Below are 22,310 nucleotides of genomic sequence, written 5' to 3' on the forward strand. Positions count from 1 at the left end.
TCCCCAGACCTTTTTGGTCAGTCCTTTAAGCAGGTCAATATGGATATCTTCCACTTGCCCCACCAGTTCCACTTCCCACACATCTCCAGCCTTCTCTGTGCGCAGGAAGGCTGACTAAAAGCATTCTATCAATACGCACTCCTGCATTCTCAATTCTAGTTGGGTTTCATCAGTGGGGAGCATAGAAAGGAGCCTAGAAGGAGCAATGAGAGACTGAGGTCAAAGTGGTCATTGGATTGAGCTGGCTGCTTCCCACACAGGGGGCCGCAGATCTCCAGAGGCACAGCTTCTGAACATGTGCCTTTTTCCCACTCTGTTAGTATCTCTGTGCTATAGTCCCAACACTATAAATTCCTTTTATATATTTACACCTTTATGAATAGTCCCTAATTTGAACAAGCCATATGAGAGAACCACTGTCCTCCAGATATGGGGTCAGTGCTAAGGTCCATGCATGCTGTGAGGACATCTTGTTGCTACCTCTTAGTCTGTTGCTCATCTTTTTTTTCAGGGCCAGCTAAATAGTCTCACATGCTGAAGAGCTATCTATGATAATGCCATTCCTCCTTTTCTATTCTGTTGAATCTGAGACAGCAGATGTTTGTGCTGGGAAACTCTAGTTCAGATTGCAGAGCTTCAACAGCCATTGCTTGCTGCTGCTCAAGTCAATTTGATCCTTTCTCTTCTGTTCAGTCACAGCTTTATGAGATTTTCTGTGTTCCAACCTATCGAGTCAGTTCAGTGGGTTGGCGACTCCTAAAAATATGCAGGTTCTAGGGATGCTGGGCCTTTGTTCCTGCCCTTCATTCTGTCTTCCTGGAAATGCTTTCCTGCAGCTCTTGACCAGCTTCTACTCCGATCCAGGTTACAGAGGCATTATCTGCTGCCCAGTAGCCTTCCCACCGCACACCAGGCTAGGTTAGGGTCCCTCCTGTGAGCTCCCAAAAAGCACTATGCACACCTTGTCATTGTCCTTATACTTTAATTACTGCTGTGTCATCTCCTTGATTAGTCTGTGAAGAAGACTGAAATAATACTATTAAGGGTTGAATTTTGTCACCAGAAAGATAATATATTGAAGTCCTAACCCTCAGTACCTGTGAATGTAACCTATTTGGAAAGAGATTCTTTACAGTCATAAACAAGTTAAAATGAAGTCACACTCTGTTAGTGTGGGCTTAATCCAGTATGAAGGGTATCCTTGCAAGAAGAAAAGAAATGGACACACAGGCACATGGGAGGAGAAGACCACGTGACAACATCACATGAAGGCAGGGTAGCAATCTCTAGAAGGCAGAGATTAAAGTGCTGAGGCTGCAAGTGAAGGAGTGCCAAGGATTGAGCAAACCATCAAAAGCTAGGAAGTGGCAAGAAGAGATTCACCCTACAGGTTTAACAGGAAGTGTGGCACTGCAAGTATTTTTGGATTTGTGGGCTCTAGAACTGTGAGAAAATATACCTCTAAGTCACCCAGTCTCTGGTTCAAGCATAGCTTGTTTTATTGAACTTCACTTTACTGTGCTTCACAGATAGTTCATTAAAAAAAAAGTGAAGGTTTGTGGCAACCCTATGTTGAGCAAGTCTGTTGGTACCATTTTTCCAATATTGTGTGCTCACTTCATGTCTCTGTGTTACATTTTGGTAATTTATGTTTATTATTATTATCATCATTATTATATTACATTATTATCATTGTTATATCCCTAGAGCCTTAACATTGGCAAGAGCCATGAATCCACCATTGAAATATTTCAAATTGTTTATTATTATTACATCTGCTATGGTGATCTGTGATCAGTGGTCACTAATGTTACTATTGTAATTGTTTTGGGGCATCATGAACTGCACCCATATAAGGCAATGAACTTAATTGACCAATATTGTGTGTTCTGACTGCTCTACTGGCCAATGATTTCTATCTCTTTCCTTCTCCTCAGGCCTCCGTATTCCCTGAGATGGAACAATATTAAAATTAGGCCAAATAGTAACCCTACAATAAGCTCTAAGAATTCAAGTGAAAGGAAGAGTGGCACATTGCTTATTTTAAATCAAAAGCTGGAAATGATTAACCTTAATGAGGAAGGTGTGTTGACAGTGGAGATAGACCAAAAGCTGGGCCTCTTGTGCGAGTTAGCCAAGTTGTGAATGCAAAGGAAAAGTTCTTGAAGAAAATTAAAAGTGCTACTTCAGTGAACATGTGAATGATAAGAAAGCAAAACAGCCTTCTTGGTGATGTGGAGAAAATTTTAGCTGCTGAATAGAAGATCAAGTCAGGCACGACATTCCCTTAAACCAAAGCCTAACCCAGAGCAAGGCCCTAACTCTCTTCAATTCTATGGAGGCTGAGAGAGGTGAGGAAGCTGCAGAAGAAAAGTTTGAAGCTAGCAGAGGCTGGATCATGAGGTTTAATTAAAGAAGCCATCTTCATAACATAAAAGTTTAAGGTGAAGCAGCAAGTGCTGATGTAAGTTACCCAGAAGGTATAACAAAGATCACTGATGAAAGTGGCTACACTAAGCAATAGGTGCCGTCTAAGATTTTCAGAGGTAGAGAAGAGAAGAAAGACAATGCCTACCTTTAAAGCTTCCAAGGATAGGCTGTACCTCTTGGTAGGGACTAATGCAAGTGCTAATGCTCATTTGCCATTCTCAAAATCCTAGGATCCATAAGAATTATGCTAACTCTACTCTGCCTGTACTCTCTAAATGGAATAATAAAGCCTGGATGGAACCACATTTGTTGACAGCATGGTTTACTGAATATTTTAAGCCCACCATTGAGAACTCCTGTTCATAAACAACAAAAAAAGGATTTCTTTCAAAATATTACTGCTTATGGACAATGAACCAGGTCACTCAAGAGCTCTGATGGAGATCTACAAGGAGGTTAATGTTGTTTTCCTGCCTGCTATCACAACATTTACTCTGCAGCCCATGGATCAAGGAGTAATTTTGACTTTTCAGTCTTATTACTTAAGAAATACAGTTTATAAGTCTACAAATGCCATAGATAGTAATTCCTCCAATGTGTTTGGGCAAAATAAATTGAAGACCTTCTGGAAAGCATTTGCCATTGTAGATCTCATTAAGAACATTCATGATTTATGGAGAGGCCAAAATATCAAAAAGGAGATTGGAAGAAGTTGATTCCAGTCCTCATGGATGATTTTGAGAAGTTCATTACTTCAGTGGAGAAAGTAACTGCAGATTTGGAGGAAATAGCAAGAGAACTAGAATTAGAAGTGGAACCTGAAGATGTGACTGAACTGCTATATTCTCATGATAAAATTTTAACGGATGAGGGGTTGCTTCTTATGGATGAACAAATAAAGTGGCTTCTTGAGATGGAATCTACTCTTGGTGAAGAGGCTGTAAACATTTCTAAAGTGACAACAAAAGATTTAGAATATTCCACAAGCTTAGTTGCTAAAGCAGTGGCAGAATTTGGAATGATTTTGAAAACTGAATTTGAAAACTTCAATTTTGAAAGAAGTTCTACTGTGGGTGAAATGCTATCAAACAAAATTACACACTACAGAGAAATCCTTCATAAAAGAAATAGTCAATTATGTGACGTGCTTTATTGTAGTCTTATTTTAAGAAATTGCCACAGCCACCCCAACCTTCAGCAACCACCATCCTAATCGGTTAGCAGCCATTAACATCTTTTTCCTCCACCAGCAAAAATGACTGGGTCTCTTAAGACTCACTGAAGGCTCAGAAGATTGTTAGCATTTTTTAGCAGTAAAGTATTTTTTTAATTAAGACATAGATTTATATATATATATATATATAATGTTATTGCACAATTAATAGTTTACCATGTAGTGTAAACATAACTTTTATATGAACTTGTGTCAGAGACATTTAAACCAGAGTGACTCTGTCTTGAATAGGGACTGGGTAAAATAAGGCTGAGACCTACTAGGCTGCATCCTCAGGAGGTTAAGGCATTCTTAGTCACAGGATGAGATAGGAGGTTGGCACAAGATACTGGTCACAAAGACCTTGCTGATAAAACAGCATGCCATAAAGAAGCTGGCCAAATGCCACCAAAACTGAGATGGTGACAAAACTGACCTCTGGTCATCCTCACTGCTCATTATATACTAATAATAATGCCTTAGCATGCTAAAAGACACTCCCACCAGAGCCATGACAGTTTACAAACGTCATGGCAACATCAGGAAGTTATCATACATGGTCTAAAAAGGGGAGAAACCCTCAGTCCTGAGAATTGCCCACCACTTTCCTGGAAAACTCATGATTAATCCTCCCTTGTGTAGCATATAATCAAGAAATAACCATAAAAATGGCCAATCAGCAACCCTTGGGGCTGCTCTGCCTATGCAGTAGCTATTCTTTATTCCTTTACTTTCTTAATAAACTTGCTTTAACTTTACTATATAGACTCTCTCCAAATTCTTTCTTGAGTGAAGTCCAAGAACTTTCTTTTGGGGTCTGGATCAGGACCCCTTTGCGGTAACACTTGGAAACCAGAAAATTCATGTGACTTGCTTTATTGTGATACTCATTTTATTGCAGTGGTGTGAAATAAAACCAGTGTTATGTAGTTTGTTACAGAACCCTAGGAAACTAATATAGACACACTAATAAAACTACAGCAATTTCACTGTGCCCACAATGCCCAAATTTATATTGAGTAAAATTATATTGGCTGAACCTTTCTGTAAATCACTTAAAAAAATTGTTAAAAGTCTGACAAGTGTGTGTTCCTGTGGAAGCTTACTCTTTAACTTCCTTATCCATCACTTCACTCAATTCTCCATCCAAAAATTGTGCTCTCCCCATCTCCCATCTGATAGCCCTGTGGTGAAGCAACTTAGAACATAGTTCCAAGGATGGCACCCTGTCAAAAGTGTGTGGAGGTCCAGATTCAGTCCACTTTATCAATAAGCTTAATCACCTCCCTTAAGTTAATTTCCTTTCGCAGAGATTATGCCTTTTTACATTACATAGGGTGGTTGCTGGTTGAGCATTTGGGGAACTCCCCTCCTGAAGACTGCCCTGTGTGCAGGTGAGATGCACAGACTTACATCTCCCAGGACAGGTTAGGGACTACTTTGCATATAGGAAGGGGGAGCTCATGTTCCCCAGGGTGCACTGTAAGAGGAGACAGCTGGGACTCAAATGTACTATTGCTTTCTGCAATGGAAACCTGTCCATCTTCAGTCCCATGACATCCATTTGCAAGTATCCGTAGACTTCTTAGAAGAAAAGCCTCTTTTCTCTGGAACCTCAAAGAAGAGCTCAGAGAATTCTCAATGAGGAAAGGTTGTGGAAGCCAGAGGACCCAGATCTTAATTTTACAGATGTGGGCCTGGGCCCCAGGCACTTAACTGAGCTGACAGGCACAAGGTGCAGAAAGAGAGCTTGGTTTTCCTGCCTTCTGGTGCTCTGGACACCCATTCTGGGATTATCCCAGTGTTAAAGATAGCACAAGTTTCCTTCTGTTTCTTCTCTCCCTTCTTCCTGACTCTCTTCCCTGGACCACTGTGTCACACTTTTCATAGTGTCATAAGTCACTCATGTTTTAACATTCAACTTATAAAATTTTCAAATAGAAAGATGCATGTTTGATCATCATTACATGTATGTATTAGAAAATTGTTTTCCATTTAAATATGAGAGTTGTGTAGTTCAGCCTACACAGAGCTTTGCTTTTATTTTATTTTTATTTGTTTATTTGTTTATTTATTTGAGACAGAGTCTCACTCTGTCATCCAGGCTGGAGTGCAGTGGCACAATCTCAGCTCACTGCAATCTCTGCCTCCCAGGTTTACGTGATTCTCCTGCCTCAGCCTCCAAGTAGCTGGGACTACATGTGTCCACCACCATACCCGTCTAATTTTTGTATTTTTAGTAGAGATGGGTTTTCACCATGTTGGTCAAGCTGGTCTCAAACTCCTGACCTCAAATGATCCTCCTGCCTTGGCCTCCCAAAATGTTGGGATTACAGGTATAAATCACTATGCCTGGTCTGCTTTTATTTTTACAGGTATTTTAAAAAACAAAAACAGAAACTTACACATCGTGCAGCTGAATAAGACCCAAAAAAATCATATTCGAAAAAAATACCCCACAATACACATCAAGCTGATCAACTCGGGACACAATTCAGAGGCTCTAATTTCTTCAGGATCACATCAGCAAAACAGTAACCTTTAAATACAAGTACACATTCACCTTTAGCCATTCTTGGACAAGTGATCAAACATAAACCCTGGGAGAAGGCTGTTGGATGGTGAGGCAGAGAGTTTCATGTACATGAAACCTATGTATCAATCAAGCTGTCTATGTCCTTGTCCTTGCGTTATTTTGAAGAGTTTAACATTTCTAAGCTATATTTATCTTGATTTCAAAATATATTTTAATAGGGAAAATCTACGCCACACATTAAAATTAAAATTTATAATTTAAATGTATATGTACATTTCTCTGTCTGTACGTATATATATAACATATGCATTCATAGCAAAACCACACATAAACATTCATTTTAAAATGTCTTGAGGAAATTCTAATAATTTAATAACAATGGCAATCTCTGGATTGTGGATTACAGTTGGCTTTAATATTTCCTTCATACTTTTTTCTCTCAAAATTTCTTCAATTAACATTGATTATTTTTGTTACAAAATTTTCTAAAAATAAAACAACACTGTTTAAAAACAAAATATATGTAACAGAACGTATCCAATTAACATTTTAGTGATATGGATTATTACTGAACCAGAAGGCTATGCCCGCTTCCTAAGCCTTGACTGTTAGTCACAGAATCTATTACCTTGAGCCAGTCATGAAATGCTCATATTCTCTTCCCTTCTATGTTAGATGGAGATAAAAAATGTCTGCCTCTGATTTTTGTTGTGAGGATGAAAAGAGATGGTATTTGTAAATTCCCAGCTCAATTCCCAGAGAGACTCGAAGCTCAGTAATTGCTGTCCATTATACCACTCCTATTATTACAAGTCACACCTGGCCACTCAGCAGTGGGCATTTATCTCTTTTGCCTTATTCTGTAGCCAAATTACTTTCTCTGTTTTTTGGAAAAGTGGAACAGGGACAATTTGCATCAGAATCACTTGAAAACCTCAGTAAAAGTGCAGTTACTGAATTGGAATTTCTGGGGCTGGGAAATCTGCCTTTTTAGCAAGAGTCCATATGTTAATTATATTTTAAAAATAACCGAGATCCACTGAGAAGCCTAGTTTTTGACCAGGTTGTTGAACACTATAGGTTCCCACAACCATGAAAAGACAACAGGAACACAATTTCTAATTATGTTATAGGGCTTTTGAAAAGCAGCTATCATACAACCATTTTGGAGAGATAAAGTATTATGGAAATGCAAGGCCATGGCACCCAATGCCAGGTCACCAGCATTTTCTACACAGACAGCATGGAACTTTGCATCCAGATGGGCAAATCACTGTGCTTCCTCCCTCACCATTTCTTTCAATAGTTTTCTTGCATTTCGCTGGAGATACCTCATGGTAGTGTTCCTGACTTTACTGCCTCATGAACAATAGCCACTGTGTCTTACTTTTCATACCCTCTGTATCCTAAACAGTGTCTGCCTACAGAAAGCACTCCATAAATGTGGTTGCTTTGTTGAAGAAAATCCTGAGGCCTGAGGGCTCAATGAGCCTAAAGAGGCCCCTACGTTCCTGCTTCATTACATGATGCAGCTGGCATCTCTGAAGACCAGTGCTTGAAACAAGCAAACAAACAAAAAATGTGTGTGTGCCAATTAATGATGCTCATAATAGTAGGAGTGCTTGCATAGGTGGATTTTTTTTTTTTTTTTTTTTTTTTTTTGAGATGGAGTCTCGCCCTGTCGCAGGCTGGAGTGCAGTGGTGCGATCTCAGCTCACTGCAACCTCTGCCTCCTGGGTTCAAGCGAGTCTCGTACCTCAGCCTTGGGAGTAGCTGGGATTACAGTCACAGGCCACCGCACCCAGCTAATTTTTGTATTTTTAGTAGAGATGGGGTTTCACCATGTTGGCCAGGATTGTCTGGATCTCCTGACCTCGTAATCTGCCCGCCTCAGCCTCCCAAGGTGCTGGGATTACAGGTGTGAGCCGTTGCACCTCGCTGCATAGCTGGATTTTTAAATAATGATAACCTCAAGATTTGGTTTTGTGGAAATATATTTCATGGTAAATTAAGGATCATATGCCATTTCTAAGCCCATGTAATGATTGCCTCTTACCGTGTCCTTCTGCATTTAAGAAATAAGTTTAAGCTATCAAGAAATTTCCAGAGAAAAATGAAAAAGCTCACCTTTTTGTTTTGTTTTTTGTTTTGGTTAGGCATCTAAGAACAACCAGCCTGGCTAGCTGCTCCAATACACATGATTGTTTCTAATCCTCACAGCTCTGGGGGTAGACACTATTATTCCCATCTCACTGATAAAGCTCCGAGAGACTATAATATTCACCTAAGAGTCATGCATTCCTTGGGGCCAAACTGGAATCAAGCTTTCCAGCTTCCTGAGTCAGGGCTTCCCATTGATTTGGAGTTTTGTTTGTTTGTTTGCTTATTTACCTTTTCTTTCTGTTTTTGGGTTTCAAGAGAGAAAATGCCCTTGGAGGCCCTAAAGAAAACCACTGATAATTAATTCTTGCTTCAGTGAAACATTATCAAGACCATTAACAAGTTTTCTTTTTTCTGTCTCATGAAAATTAACCTAGCTGCAAATTTGCATTACTCACCAGAATACCATTTCCTCCCCAAAGGAGACCAGTTGGTCTTTCAAATTTTTATTCACAAAGGTATCCCCCTCCAGTGAATTTCTTTTTGCTTCCTTCCATGAAGTGGGGTGGTTAAGTGTTAGTAGGGCTACTGCACCCTTACCAGTGATATTGCAGTACACATGGAGAGGTCCCAGTGGGCCGCTGCCATCCGAGTCGATGTAGAAGAAGCCGGCTGTATTCCCCTGGTGCCTGTACACCTCACAGGATTGCTCGTAGATGGCTGGAAAGACAAAGGCAGCAGAGAGAAAACTTTGCTTGGCTCTGCATATCCCTTTGCAGGAATCAGTAACTCCTACTTAGATTTGCTCTATGTGTATTCATTTCCCTTCTTCTATATCCTTGACTTTTTTCCCAAGCCTTAACACACCAGTACCAGTGTCTTGTTACTGATGTTTGACATTCAGATTTTCCATTCATCTCTCTCTCTCTCTCTTTTTATTATTTTTTTTTAGACTGCAGTAGCACGATCACAGCTCATGGCACATTGCAGCCTCAAACTCCCAGGCTCAAGTGATCTCCCACCTCAGTCTCCCAACTAGCTGGGAGTATAGGTGTGAACCACCACCCTGACTAATTTAAAAAAAAAAAAAATTATAGAGATGCGGTCTCACTCATTATCCAGACTGGTCTTGAACTCCTAGCCTCAACCAATTCTCCTGCCTCAGTCTCTCAAGCTGCTGGGATTATAGGCATGATCCGCCAGGCCCAGCCTTATTTTCCATTTATTTAAATTTATTCATTCTTTTAAAATCAGTGCAGAGGTAATGCCTCTCAAAATGTGGCCCCTCACCTCTTACACGGCCCTCCTCTTTGCTTATCTGTATGACCTTCCTCCTTGCTCCCACTGTATACTGAGCTTGGATCATCCAAACACCATTGTGTCTCTTTCAATGGGTTACAGAACCTGTAAGGGTAGTGGTCACGTGTCATTTGATGTTGTGCCCCAGCATCTAGCAGAGTGCAACAATCACAGCAGGGCCTGAGCAAATGTTTGACTCATGAATCAAAAAAATAACTGCTTACATACAGTATGGCTTTTTACTAATAAAAGACTTTTTCTTTTTTTTTCTTGAGGTAGAGTCTGCTCTGTTGCCCAGGCTGGAGTGCCGTGGCTTGATCTTGGCTCACTGCAAACTCTGACTCCTGGGTTCAAGAGATCCTCCTGCCTCAGCCTCCGGAGTAGCTGAGATTACAGGCACGTGCCACCATGCCCAGCTAATTTTTATATTTTTAGTAGAGACGGGGTTTCACCATATTGATCAGGCTGGTCTCGAACTCCTGACCTCGTGATCCACACGCCTCGGCCTCCCAAAGTGCTGGGATTACACTTGTGAGCCACTGAGCCTGGCCCAGACTGTCTTATTTTTATGTACCTAGTACTAAGTATAGTACATAACATGTAGTAAGTGCACAATGAAGTTCAGTTTATTTTGACTTAATAAGCATTTATTGAGTTCCTAATACCTGTCAACCGATGAGGTTGCCACCAGAGGATGGAACCCTGGAGGAGGCAATAAATCTCTACCCCAGAAAGCTCACAGCTTGGTGGGCAGCCACAAAAGTCTGCATGCTCAGATAGAGGCAGGTTCAGGTGTCCTGACATAGGGAGCTTTGACCAATCTGCAGGTTTGGGAAATATATAAATTTTATTAGGCTAACATGAATAAATCTGTTGGGGGTACAAAGGAGACATCTATTGTCTCACACATGAGAATACAGAATGTTGTCTGATGCTTCAGACAAAATGCTGTAGCTCAGAGCAGCAGGTACATCTCCAATCATGTCACCCTATGATGCTTTAAACACTTCAGTGGCTCCCAACAGCTTTCAAGTTATAGTATCAACTCCTCTCCTAGCCAACTCCTGCCGCTTGTGACTAATGTCCCATCCCAGGAATAGGAAGCTGCAGTTTGTCATGATCAAATGTGAGGGGTGCCTCAAATAATTTATTACCAGGAAAGTTATGAAGCCTGAGAGGGTTTGACTTTTTATAAATTAGAGTGAACTCAAGGTTATCCTTGTTCTCATGGCGTTCTCTCTTGCATTCTTGCAAACTTTCCGCAGCAGGAGGTATGTGGGAGTGCCACAATCTGTGCCCCACATTATGAGCATAATGTACAGATTATTTTTGTTTGCCTAAACCTGATAATGCCCTTGGGTGTTTGTCACAAAGGTGAAAATCATCTCTTGTCTATGTTGACCTCTCAACCACTCCCGCATTCCCAGGATGACAGCTATGTGGAAGGAGTTGCTGTTGTCACACAAAAGGTAAACACCATCCCACAGCATGTGAGCAGTTGCATAGTAGTTAAGAACATAAACCTTGGAATCAGAATGGGTGGTTTTGCCTTGCGGGGCTACCCCTTACTCCCTGTGGAAACGTGGACAAGCTACCACACCTGTGCTAGGCAACCTCTAAGGTAATTCCCGTGATGGACAGATACTTCCTGGGATTCATGTTCTGTTGACAAAATCACATCCTCCCTCCAAGTGGGCTGGACTTACTGGCTTGCTCTAACAAATAGAATATGATAGTGTGGTAGATACCATTTCCAAGATTAGATTATAAAAAAACAGTGACTTCCATCTTGGGTGTTCTAGACCACTCACTGTGGTAGAAGCCAACTCTCAGCCCTTGCAACAAGGCCGCCTTTGCAAGATGCCCACAGGAGTGAGCCTGGAAGTTTCGGCAGCATGCCCTGCGAATGGGCACCAAAGCAAAATCCCCACATCAAGCCTTAAAATGAAAGCAGCCCTGTGGACATCTTTTTTGCAGCTGCATGAGAGACCGAGCCAGAATCACCTAGCTAAGCTGCTTACGGACCCAGAGACACTCTGAGATGATAATGTCTGTTGTTTCCAAGTGTTGTTTTAGAATCCTTCATTACAATAGGTAGCTAATCAACTCGCAAAGCATAAATTGTCTCATTAGACTACAGTAACTCAAAAAGAGCCTCCCTCATACTGTTGGAGTAAGGATTCAAAGACATAATCCACATATGGCACATAGAAAGTGCTTGATTAATATGAGCCTATATTACTAATAGTAGTAGTATTGTTTCATGACTTGTTATCTCTCCTTTTTTTTATGAGTTTTTAATATGGTTTGGCTGTGTCCCCACCCAAATCTCATCTTAAATCGTAACTCCCACAATTCCTGTGTGTTGTGGGAGGAACCTGGTGGGAGGTAATTGAATTAGGGGGTGGGTCTTTCCTGAGCTGCTCTCATGATAGTTAATGAGTCTCAAGAGATCCGATCATTTTTAAAAGGGAGAGTTTCCCTGCACAAGCTCTTTTTTCTTTGCCTGCTGCCATCCACTTAACATATGACTTGTTCCTCTTTGCCTTCTGTCATGATTGTGAGGTTTTCCCAGACACGGGAAACTGTGAGTCCAATTAAACCTCTTTCTTTTGTAAATTGCCCAGTCTCAGGTATGTTTTTATCAGCAGCATGAAAACGGACTAATACAGTTTTTGTATACCTGATTTTTTTTTCAATTTTCATCATAAACCACAAGCCTTGTTACAAAAGATCAGTAGCTCCAACTTCCCTTCTGCACAGGAATAACTTTTCATTCTTAGTTCATTTTTCTGTTATTGACTAGAATGACTAAATAGCATGTCTATATTGTTACTTCTTAATTTTTTTTACTTTTACAAGTTATCTATTTAACAGTTGGAAAATGGGAATTTAGCCCTTTTTATCTCCCCATCCCCAAAATAAAAACAACTTTCCATTCCCCCATCCATCCAATCTAGTTGTATAATAATTTTAGTTAGATCAATGATTATTGTTTAGGTGATATGACATTGTAAATGCTATTGATAGATTAACTACATATTATAAAGTGATTACTTTTTCTTTTCTGAACAAAATTTAGTTTTTCTTGAAATTTAAAATTAGCATATTTTCTCATTTGCCTAGTTTTCTACATATAAATTGCTAATTTAACTCCAAATTTATTAAAAACTATCTAAAATATCTACAAAAATGTTCAGGTAAGAATTAACATAAGAGGATAACTATGGAGAGAGGAAAAATGTGAGAGGGGACAGAGATGAAAGTGAGACATTTCTGAATGTCTTATATTTTTAATTTTGAAACCATAAAACTATTTTCAACAATTTTTAAAAGTTAAATATAATAACACTTTTTCTTTCTTTCTTTCCTTCCTTTTTTTTTTTTTTTTTTTGACAGAGTCTTGCTCTTTCACCCAGGCTGGAATGCAGTGGCATGCTCTTGCCTCACTGCAACCTCTGCCAGGTCCAAGCAATTCTCCTGTCTCAGCCTCCCAAGTAGCTGGGACTACAGGCACACGCCACCACACCTGGCTAATTTTTCTGTTTTTAGTAGAGACAGGGTTTCACCATGTTAGTCAGGCTGATCTCAGACTCCTGACTTTGTGATCCACCTGCCTCGGCCTCCCAAAGTGCTGGGATTACAGGCGTGAGCCACCACACTTGGCCTAGAATAACAGTTCTTAAACATTGAAAGAAAATGAAAACAAATGAATTTAACCAAGAATTATTTAAAGCAATATTGAAATTTAATATTTTCTTCTTAACTTTCTCATTACAGAAATGTTCAAATACAAAGAGCATAGAGAGGATCCTGCTAGCATTACAATCAGCTTCAGCAACTCCCAGTATATTGCTAATCTTTCATCATCTATATCCTCAGTGCATCAGTTATTTTGCTGTATAAAAACAAACACACATAAAACTCCAAATTTGACTTTAAATCATGACTAAGCTATGATTCTGCAGGCCAGTCATTTAGTCTGGGATTAGCTGGGCAGTTCATGCATCTGTAGTCAGCTGCTGGGTCAGGCGGGCTGGGTGGTGGTAAGCTGTAATTATTTGCTTCAGCCCACGTGGCCTGTCACACTCTAGCAGGGGAGTTTATATGGTACAGCCTCCCAGAACAGCAAGAAACCAAGTACTTGTCAGGCCTGTGCTTGCATGATGTTTGCTGATGCCCCATTGCCCAAGGCAAATCAGTGAGCCATCCAAATTCTCAGAAAAAAATCCCAAGAAGCTAAATGAAATGAATCAATAGGGTAGACATGGATTTTATCATTGTTTGACTTCATTGAACAGGTCACACTGCATGGGGATGTGAACATAAAATAAATGTTTATTTCACTAAGTCATTGAGATCTTGGGGTGATTTCTCACCTTAGTTAACCTACTGTTATTGATATACTTGTTTCTTAAATGCTGGCTCAGTAACTGGGAGATCTCTGAGGGCAAAGCCTGGTAACAGCATTGCCATTTATGGACACTGTAAATGAGTTCATAAAATGTAAGTACTTTGCCAAAGACAAACCAGCTTGTAGGTGGTTAATCTAATGCTATCATCCCTTCCTGATTTATTAATGGGAATGCTTTACAAAACTGAAACATCCCTCATCATTTAATTTCCCTAAACTACAAGATTATTTGGGAAAAGCGAGTTACATGGTTGATGCTTTCCCTTTAATTCATCAGTTTCGAAATGCTGAAATGTTTCCCTAGGGTGCCCCAAAGTAACCAATGAAAATATTTTTAGTATTATTATGAAAGTATAGATTTAAACATATTTGATACTGAAACAGTAGTTTGACTAGTAGGATGTATCCTACCAAAAAAATTTAAAATATAAAAATACATTTAATAACCTCATTTTAAACAATATTGCAATTATATTATGAAACTATTAAACATAGCAAGAAAAAGCTAATAATTATCTTATCAACAGAAACTAAATTACTTATCATAACAGATAAAATATAAAATGCAAACACTAGATAAAATTCTGCAACATGTCTTAGAGTTGGTAATAAGCTTAAGCTCATAATTTAATGCTTTTAAAAAATGATGCATTTTCACATTTGGACCTCTGAAAGTGTAAGAAGCAACCTAATTCACAGAAAGCTGTCTCTAAATAAAAGTTCTCACATACAAGGGACAAAGATTTTACTGATTCAATTTTGGGACCATGAAAAGTACAGAATGAAAGTGGAATGTCTTGCTTTACCTAAAAACAAGACTATTAAAGACTGGAATTATCTCAAAACAGCCCAGGAGTTAATTTGATGGGACAATTTGGGCATAAAAAATAATAGTCACTTTGATTGTTAAATATATACAATTTATTAGTTTCTATCTATCCATCAATTTATATATGTATGCATATATGTATGTAGGTATGTATGTATATATGTATATATGTGTCTATCTATCTATCTACCTACCTAGCATCTATCTTTTCTCTCTACTCAAGTCCACTAGTCCCCTCTGAAGTTTAATAGAGAATGATGTCATGTTCTGAATATTAGAAAGAATAGAGATCATATCCTGTCTTTCTTGTATAAATGTATTTGAATGCAACTTAACAGTCCATGAAAAAAATCTTTAGAGAATAGCCAAACCAGAATCTGCAAAAGAATAATAGAATTTGAAAATCATCCTTTAGTAACACCCAGTGAGATAAAGGATTAAACAATGATCATCAAGGACTGCCAAACCATTAGTTGAAACATTAATGGGATATTTTAGTTGGTGGATTCAATTAACACCTGAACTCATGGGTCAATCTTAATGTCATGAAAAGTGATTATCAGGGTGCCTCTAACGTGGCACAATAAGACATATGTAACACCATCTAAAACACATTCTTGCCAAAAATATTGAAGCTAAATTTATTCGAGCCCCAAGATCTAAACATCAATTTACAGAAAGAGGCCAACATGCCCAGCCACACTGCAAGAATGCAATTAGTTAAATCTAGAATACGGGAATGTTTGACTTAGTTTCTTCAACAAAAAAGGCACAAATGGAGTTGAAATGCAAAAGATGTATCAGTCAGTAAAACACTATGCTTAGATCTTGTTTAGACCCTAATTCAAACACATTAAAGAAAAGAGGAGAGAGAAAGAAAGAAAGGAAGGAAAGAAGAAGGAAGGAAGGAAGGAAGGAAAGAAGGGAGGGAGGAAGGGAGAGAGGGAAGATGTTTTAAGATAACCACAAAAATTATAGATCAGATTTTATAACAGATTATATTAAGCATTTTTAATTTTGATAGGTACAATAATGGTAGTGTGATTATGTTTTAAAAGATGAGTTGTCCTGTGTTAGAGAGTTGTTCACTATTAGTACTGTAGTTGTAGTAAAATTATATGTCCACAATTTGTTTCTAAAATGCTTCATCAGCTGTGCACAGCGGTTCACACCTGTAATTCCAACATTTTGGGAGGCTGAGGTGGGACAATCACTTGAGGCTGAGAGCTCGACACCAGCCTGAGCAACATAGTTAGATCCCTGTTTTTACAAAAAAATTAAAATTAGCTGGGTGCGGTAGCTTGTGTCGATAGTCTTAACTACCCAGGGGGCTGAAGCAGAAGGATAGCTTGAGCCCAAGAGTTTGAGGCTGCAGTGAGCTATGATTAAGCCACTGCACTCCAGCCTGGGTGACAGAGCAAGACCCGGTCTCAGTTTAAAAAATAAACAAACAAACAAATAAATAAGATGTTGCATCAAACAAGTGAGGAGGGGAAAGTCGAAATAAAAATGGGAGAATATTGATAACTGTTGAGACTGAATGAAGGATACATGCGGGACAATTACATGATATTGTCTTTATTCTTTTTTTCTTTTCTTTTCTTTTTTTTTTTTTTTTGGTGGAGTCTTGCTCTGTCGCCAGGCTGGAGTGCAGTGGTATGATCTTGGCTCACTACAACCTCCGACTCTCTGGTTCAAGCTATTCTCCTGCCTCAGCCTCCCGAGTAGCTGGGATTACAGGCCCATGCCACTATGCCCAGCTATTTTTTGTATTTTTCATAGTGATGAGGTTTCACCATGTTGGCCGGGCTGGTCTCGAGCTCCTGACCTCGTGATCCACCCGCCTCGGCCTCCCAAAGTGCTGGGATTACAGGTGTGAGCCATCGCACCTGGTCGATTTTGTCTTTTTCATATGTTTGAAAATGTGTTTGAAAATCAAAACTATCTTCTGGATTCTTCAGACTTGCTGCAACATGGGATACTGAGCTACCCGTCTGGTTACAGTAGTCTCCCCAAAGCATCTCCTCACCCTCAAGCTGGATATTCCTTTTAAAACTGGACTTTTTCACGAAACATAATTCCCTTGAGATCCATTCAAGCTTTGTGATGTCTCAGTTGTCAATTCCAGTCTCACTGCTGAGTAGTATTTCATAACACGGACATATTACAGTTTAATAATTAATCCATTGAAGAACATTTGGGTTGTTTCCGTTTTAAGCTATTTCAGTTGTAGCATTTTTAAAATTACAGAAGGTTAGTTTTTTTCCTTTAAATATTATTTTCTCTAACAGCAAGTGATGCTTGACTCATTGACACAATACTTCATTCATGTCTCTGAGAATATTAATCATATTATAGTGCCTTTGATCCTTTCTTTGCTCCATATAGGCTGTTCCCTTTAAGCTGTGCTTGTTTGGTTAGTTGCTTTAATTGTTGTGTGTTTTGTTTTGATCTCTATCTTATATTCATGTGATAGTGCTTTCTGGGATGTTCTCTCGTATTTGACAGTGGTCCCTGAAATACTACTTGGTATTTGTAAACAAACGTCTGTGGTTTGCCTTCCAAGGACTTTAACATAGGCTTATCTGGCTGAAGAATTTGGTGAGAAATGCTCATGTTAGTGTCTTTTGTCTTTCTCTTGCTCTTGTTAGAGTCTATGATTTAGAGAATGTATGCTTGGCTGCTGAATATCTCAGAGCTGAAGAGAAGAAGGCCAGGTCTTGCATTCTCTCTATATAAATGTTTTCATAGGGTACCCTAGTTTCAATATGGTACAACCTCCTTCAACCATACATGTTTTCTCTCAGTTTTAGGAATTGTGTTTTCTACAAAAGAAAAACTTCCAGTCTTCTCTCTCAGTGGTGAAGGAGCAATCACCAATTGTCCACAATTGGAAAGAGGACTGATAATCTAGCTACTTCTTACATAGATGTAGATTTACTCTTCCTGTATTTATCTTACCTTCACCTTCACTTGCAAAGGTGACTGATGATTCCTACTTCTGTGCCTTTGGGGGATTTTGTAATGTGGATTTGTTTGTTTCTTGGATTTCACTGCATATAAATTAAGATTCAGCATTTAAATTATGTTAATCTCTTACCTGTTCCTATTCATCTACTCACTTTCTGCTTTCAACATTTTCTTGCCCTTTTCTCCTGTGGTTTTTGCTTCTCTCTCTCTCTCTCTCTCTGAGTGTTGTTGTTGTTTTTTTGGGGGGTGTTTGTGTGTGTGCCCCTACATTAGTCTCCTTTTGTCATGCCATTGTGATGGATTCAGGTTGTGTCAATTTAAGCCAAACTGGAACTACATTTACCAGAATTCCTTTCCTTGCATAGTTTCTGGTCAGCATATCCCACAACAGACATTTTACATGAGATGTGGCAGGTACAAGAGCATAGCACAGACGTTGATTCCATGCATGTAAGGTCAATGAAGGGCATGAGGTGCTACTGTAAATCACACACATCATTGCTCATCTTCTGATACATGTTACTAGCGTGTGGCAGCCACACCAGATGCTACTCCAGATGGGCTACCTTCTCCTTCAGCTTCCCTAATTTCTAGCCAGGTGAATTTTCAGTCTCCTATGAGCGCCCCAACACTGAAGTTGCTGTTTTGGAGATGGTAAAAGGCAAAGAGTTCCTCTGATTCGCTGCTGACTTACAGAGCCATTTTTTTTTTAAACAAAAAAACATTTACTATTCTTCATGAGGGGTGTAAGGAAGCAAAGTTAAACACACATGTGCAATTCACCAACTGTTTCAGGAAGTACAAGCATACACTTTTGTTTACTAAATTATTCGGCCTACACTGCTTGCCTAACACATTATGGAACAAATACTCCACACACATTTATTGGGAATGCACTTGTTTTTCACTAACTCTAAGGTAAGCTCTGAGAAAATTACATGCAAAAAAAAAAAAAAAAAAAAAAGACATGGTTCTAAATCTCGAGTAATTCGGTGTCTTAAACTTACCAAACTTAACCTCAATCTAGACACAAAATTTAAATTGACCTGTTCCTATAAAAAAATAGAAAAAGTATTTAAAGAGCTCCCCCAACCCATGAGTTTGAGGCTTCAATGAGCCACATTTTTGCCATTGCATTCCAGCCTGGGTCACAGAGTAAGTAATACTCCATCTCCCAAAAAACAGAAACAAAAAAACTCCCTCAGATAGTACAGTAAGATTGTAATATTGTGAGATTAAATGGTTTCTCAAATGACCCTTTTAAAGAACAAATCATCTCACTGGTACTTCTATTTCTCCAAAGAACAGACGAAGAAATATATCTTCCCATCTTCCACATTTCTTATGTAAAGTAAATGCAAAGCTGATCCTTAACCTGACAAACATCATAAAGAAAGAAAAACAAAATTATGGAATCACTCATAAATATCAATCACAAAATTTTAAATACAGTGTCAGCAAACAGAACTAAATAACATATTTTAAAATTACATAATGGCCAAGGGAATGTTTAATCCAAAAAATCAAGAGGGGTTCAATATTTAATAATTTATCTAAATATTTAAATAAATAATTCACAACTGTAGATAGTTGTTGATAAAGGGAACTCAAATCAGTATAAAAACAAAAAAATTACATGTGGTATTGAGATAATTGGGAAACTATATGCAAAAAGATGAAATTAAATCCACTCCTCATACTGCAGACCAGGATCAAATTTTAATTGAATCAGAGATTTAAATATTGAAAAATAGAATACATACATGTACTAGAGAAAAACAAGGCTGAATTTCTATGTAAATTAGAAGCAGCAAAAGTATTACTAACAATGATTCAAAATCCAGAAGCAATAAAAGAAAATATAGATAAATTTCTTGATATTCAAAATAAATTTTTAAAAATAAACGAACGTTTTGAGTGGAAAAAGATATAATAAATAAAAAAAGGGCAAATGGACAAACTGGCAAAAATTACAATTTGCATCACAAAGTACTAACATTTCTAGTATATTTTTACAAGTTAAAATTAAAAACAAGATAGGTAACAACCTATAGGAATATATGCTGATGATATGAGTGGACACTCATAGAAAAATACATGCAAATAAATCTAAAACAGATAAAAGATGTCTGACTTTACTTATAGAAAAATAAGTGCTAATGAAAATGAGAATATTAGTGATATTATAGGGGAAAGGCCTTTTCCCTAGCAGGCTTAGCAGTGGAGTATTGTCAATCTTTTGGATCACTGCAATTTGATATGTGAAAAATTGGATCTCAATGTCATATTCATTAGCATTTATTTTTTCCTATAAGCAAGGTCAGACATATTTTTATGTGTTTTAGATTTATTTGCATTTATTTTTCTATGAGTGTTGACTCATATCATGAGCATATATAATATATTGGATCATTGCTAATTATATGTATATATATTTGTCCATTTGCCCTTTTATTTATATATATATATACACACATATACATATATATATATACACACATATACATATATATATATATACACACACATATGCATATATATATGTGGCTGAGAGGGAATGTAAAAATCATACTAATCCTAAATGTGGAATTTAGTGATATCTAGCAAAATTAGAAATACATTTAAACTTTGACCCAGAAACACCATGTCTAGTGACTGCTCCAAGAAACACTGCTAAAAAACGGGGGAAAAAAGATGTTTCCATACTTTTTTTAAAACACCATCTGTGCTTGCAAAAAGACAGAAATCATCCTCGGTGTTCATCAGTTGAGGACTAGTTAAATAAACTATGTTGCACTCACACAATATAGTTCAGCTTTGAACAGGAACGAAGCATCCCCACACCTAACACTACAAGCTGAGCTTCTGAATATGTAGCTATGAGAGAAAAGCACAGACAATGCATGTATAATATGCTAATGTTTATCTAATAAATGGGGCTATGAACTTATTTGTATTTGCTCATCTTTTTTAAGAAAACAGCATTTTTATAAAGGTTATGTATAGAGAATGGACAGGAAGAGGAAGAAGGAATAAGAATAAAAGCAAGACTTGTTTGAAGAAGACTTATTTTGTTGGTTTTACATTGTTCCATAAACAAGCATTTTTTGAATGGCTTGTAATTATAAAGTAATCTTTTCTGCAGAGGTAGAGAAGACACCATAAATGTTCCCACCATTAAGGTAAGCTTTAAAATATGAGTAGGTGTTCACTATATGAGTGCAGGGTGGCTCCTTCTCAGTGTAGAACAGCAACAGTGCAACAAGGGTGCAACACAGTGACATATCGGTGTAATATGTATGTTCATCAAGACTAAATCCCAGGCTTCCTTCCTCCAGAAAGCCTTTCCATATCATCAGTCTGAGTTAGGTAGCCTTCCTCTCTCTTTCTCCACCGCTATATATGGAAATCCTTGGATTAGTATTTTGATCTCTCTTGTTAGACCATATATTTCTAGAGGGCAGAGATGTTTTCTAAATTTAAAAGATATACATTTAATTAATATTAGTAGAATGTCCCCATTTAACCTTTGGTAAAGGTTAAATTGAGCTAAACTTAAAAATTCTATGGCAATATCTTTGTTCTCTGCAATACCTAGTAGAGCTCAAGACAGAGATTACCATCCACTGTATATGAAATGACTTGCTACATCTTACACAAGCTCTAAATCAGCACTGGAAGTCATCTTTGAGGAAATCATCACATTTTCTGTTGGGAAGAAGATGGAAGGGTGAAGGAAAAGCAAAATAAACATTATCAGTAACAAGATTTGTCTCCATTAGAAAAAACAGTAACTAGTAAACCTATTGTTGTGTTTGAAGGTCTGATATTAGGGGTACTCACAAAGATATGTGTTCTTCAATGAAAAGGACAACGATAGACATATTGTCTCTTCAGAATAGATTTTTATATTAATGTGAACAGATGTATAATGTAGCTGGACAGAGCAGATGGATCAGTGTTTTCATTTTTGAGAAAAATAGTCTGAATATAGTTCCGGCAGCTAATTTATTGCCTAAGGTACAATTTGAAATGTTCTTGTGATGCCCACTCTCATTAAAGATAATGATAGTATTCAGACAGCAAAATAGTTTTATTTAGACCTCACCTTTTCAAGTACCAAGGTCAGAGCTGTAGTGTTTCTGCACTGCCATTTATAGTCCTATTGTAAAACTATAGAAATAGACAAGAAGCTTAGTACATATTTTTAAGGCCTTAAAAATGTACCAGTCCTGCTTCTTCCTTTGTTCCTATGTCCCCAGAAATATAATATTTACCACATGACTCCATATTTAGTTACAGATCTCCATGCACAGCCTACGGACATCAATAGGATCAAATTAATTCTAGTAATTAAGTAAATGCTTGTGAAGCATTTTGCATTTAGCAGCCATTTGTTTAATTAAGTTTATCAAGCCCCTTGTGCAGTAGGTTTGCGGGACTTTGCCTTGGCCTTATTTCAGTGAAGAAAAGAAAAATAAATATGTTAAAACCAATGGGAGTGCTGAAATTAGTTCAA

General features: G+C 38.1%; 1 protein-coding gene across 4 annotated transcripts in view; it reads right to left on the reverse strand.

The window, feature by feature from the left end:
• The window catches only part of CNTNAP5 (contactin associated protein family member 5), a 985,650-nt gene that overhangs the window by 301,625 nt on the left and 661,715 nt on the right, over positions 1-22,310 (reverse strand). For all 4 annotated transcript variants that reach the window (XM_054549187.2, XM_054549188.2, XM_054549186.2 and 1 more), the window contains one exon: positions 8,880-8,999. In XM_054549187.2, coding sequence (XP_054405162.2) covers positions 8,880-8,999 — 120 coding nt within the window. The remainder of the gene's footprint in view (positions 1-8,879; positions 9,000-22,310) is intronic.

The sequence above is a fragment of the Pongo abelii genome, chromosome 11 (genome assembly GCF_028885655.2).
Source record: "Pongo abelii isolate AG06213 chromosome 11, NHGRI_mPonAbe1-v2.0_pri, whole genome shotgun sequence".
Classification (NCBI taxonomy): Eukaryota; Metazoa; Chordata; class Mammalia; order Primates; family Hominidae; genus Pongo; species Pongo abelii.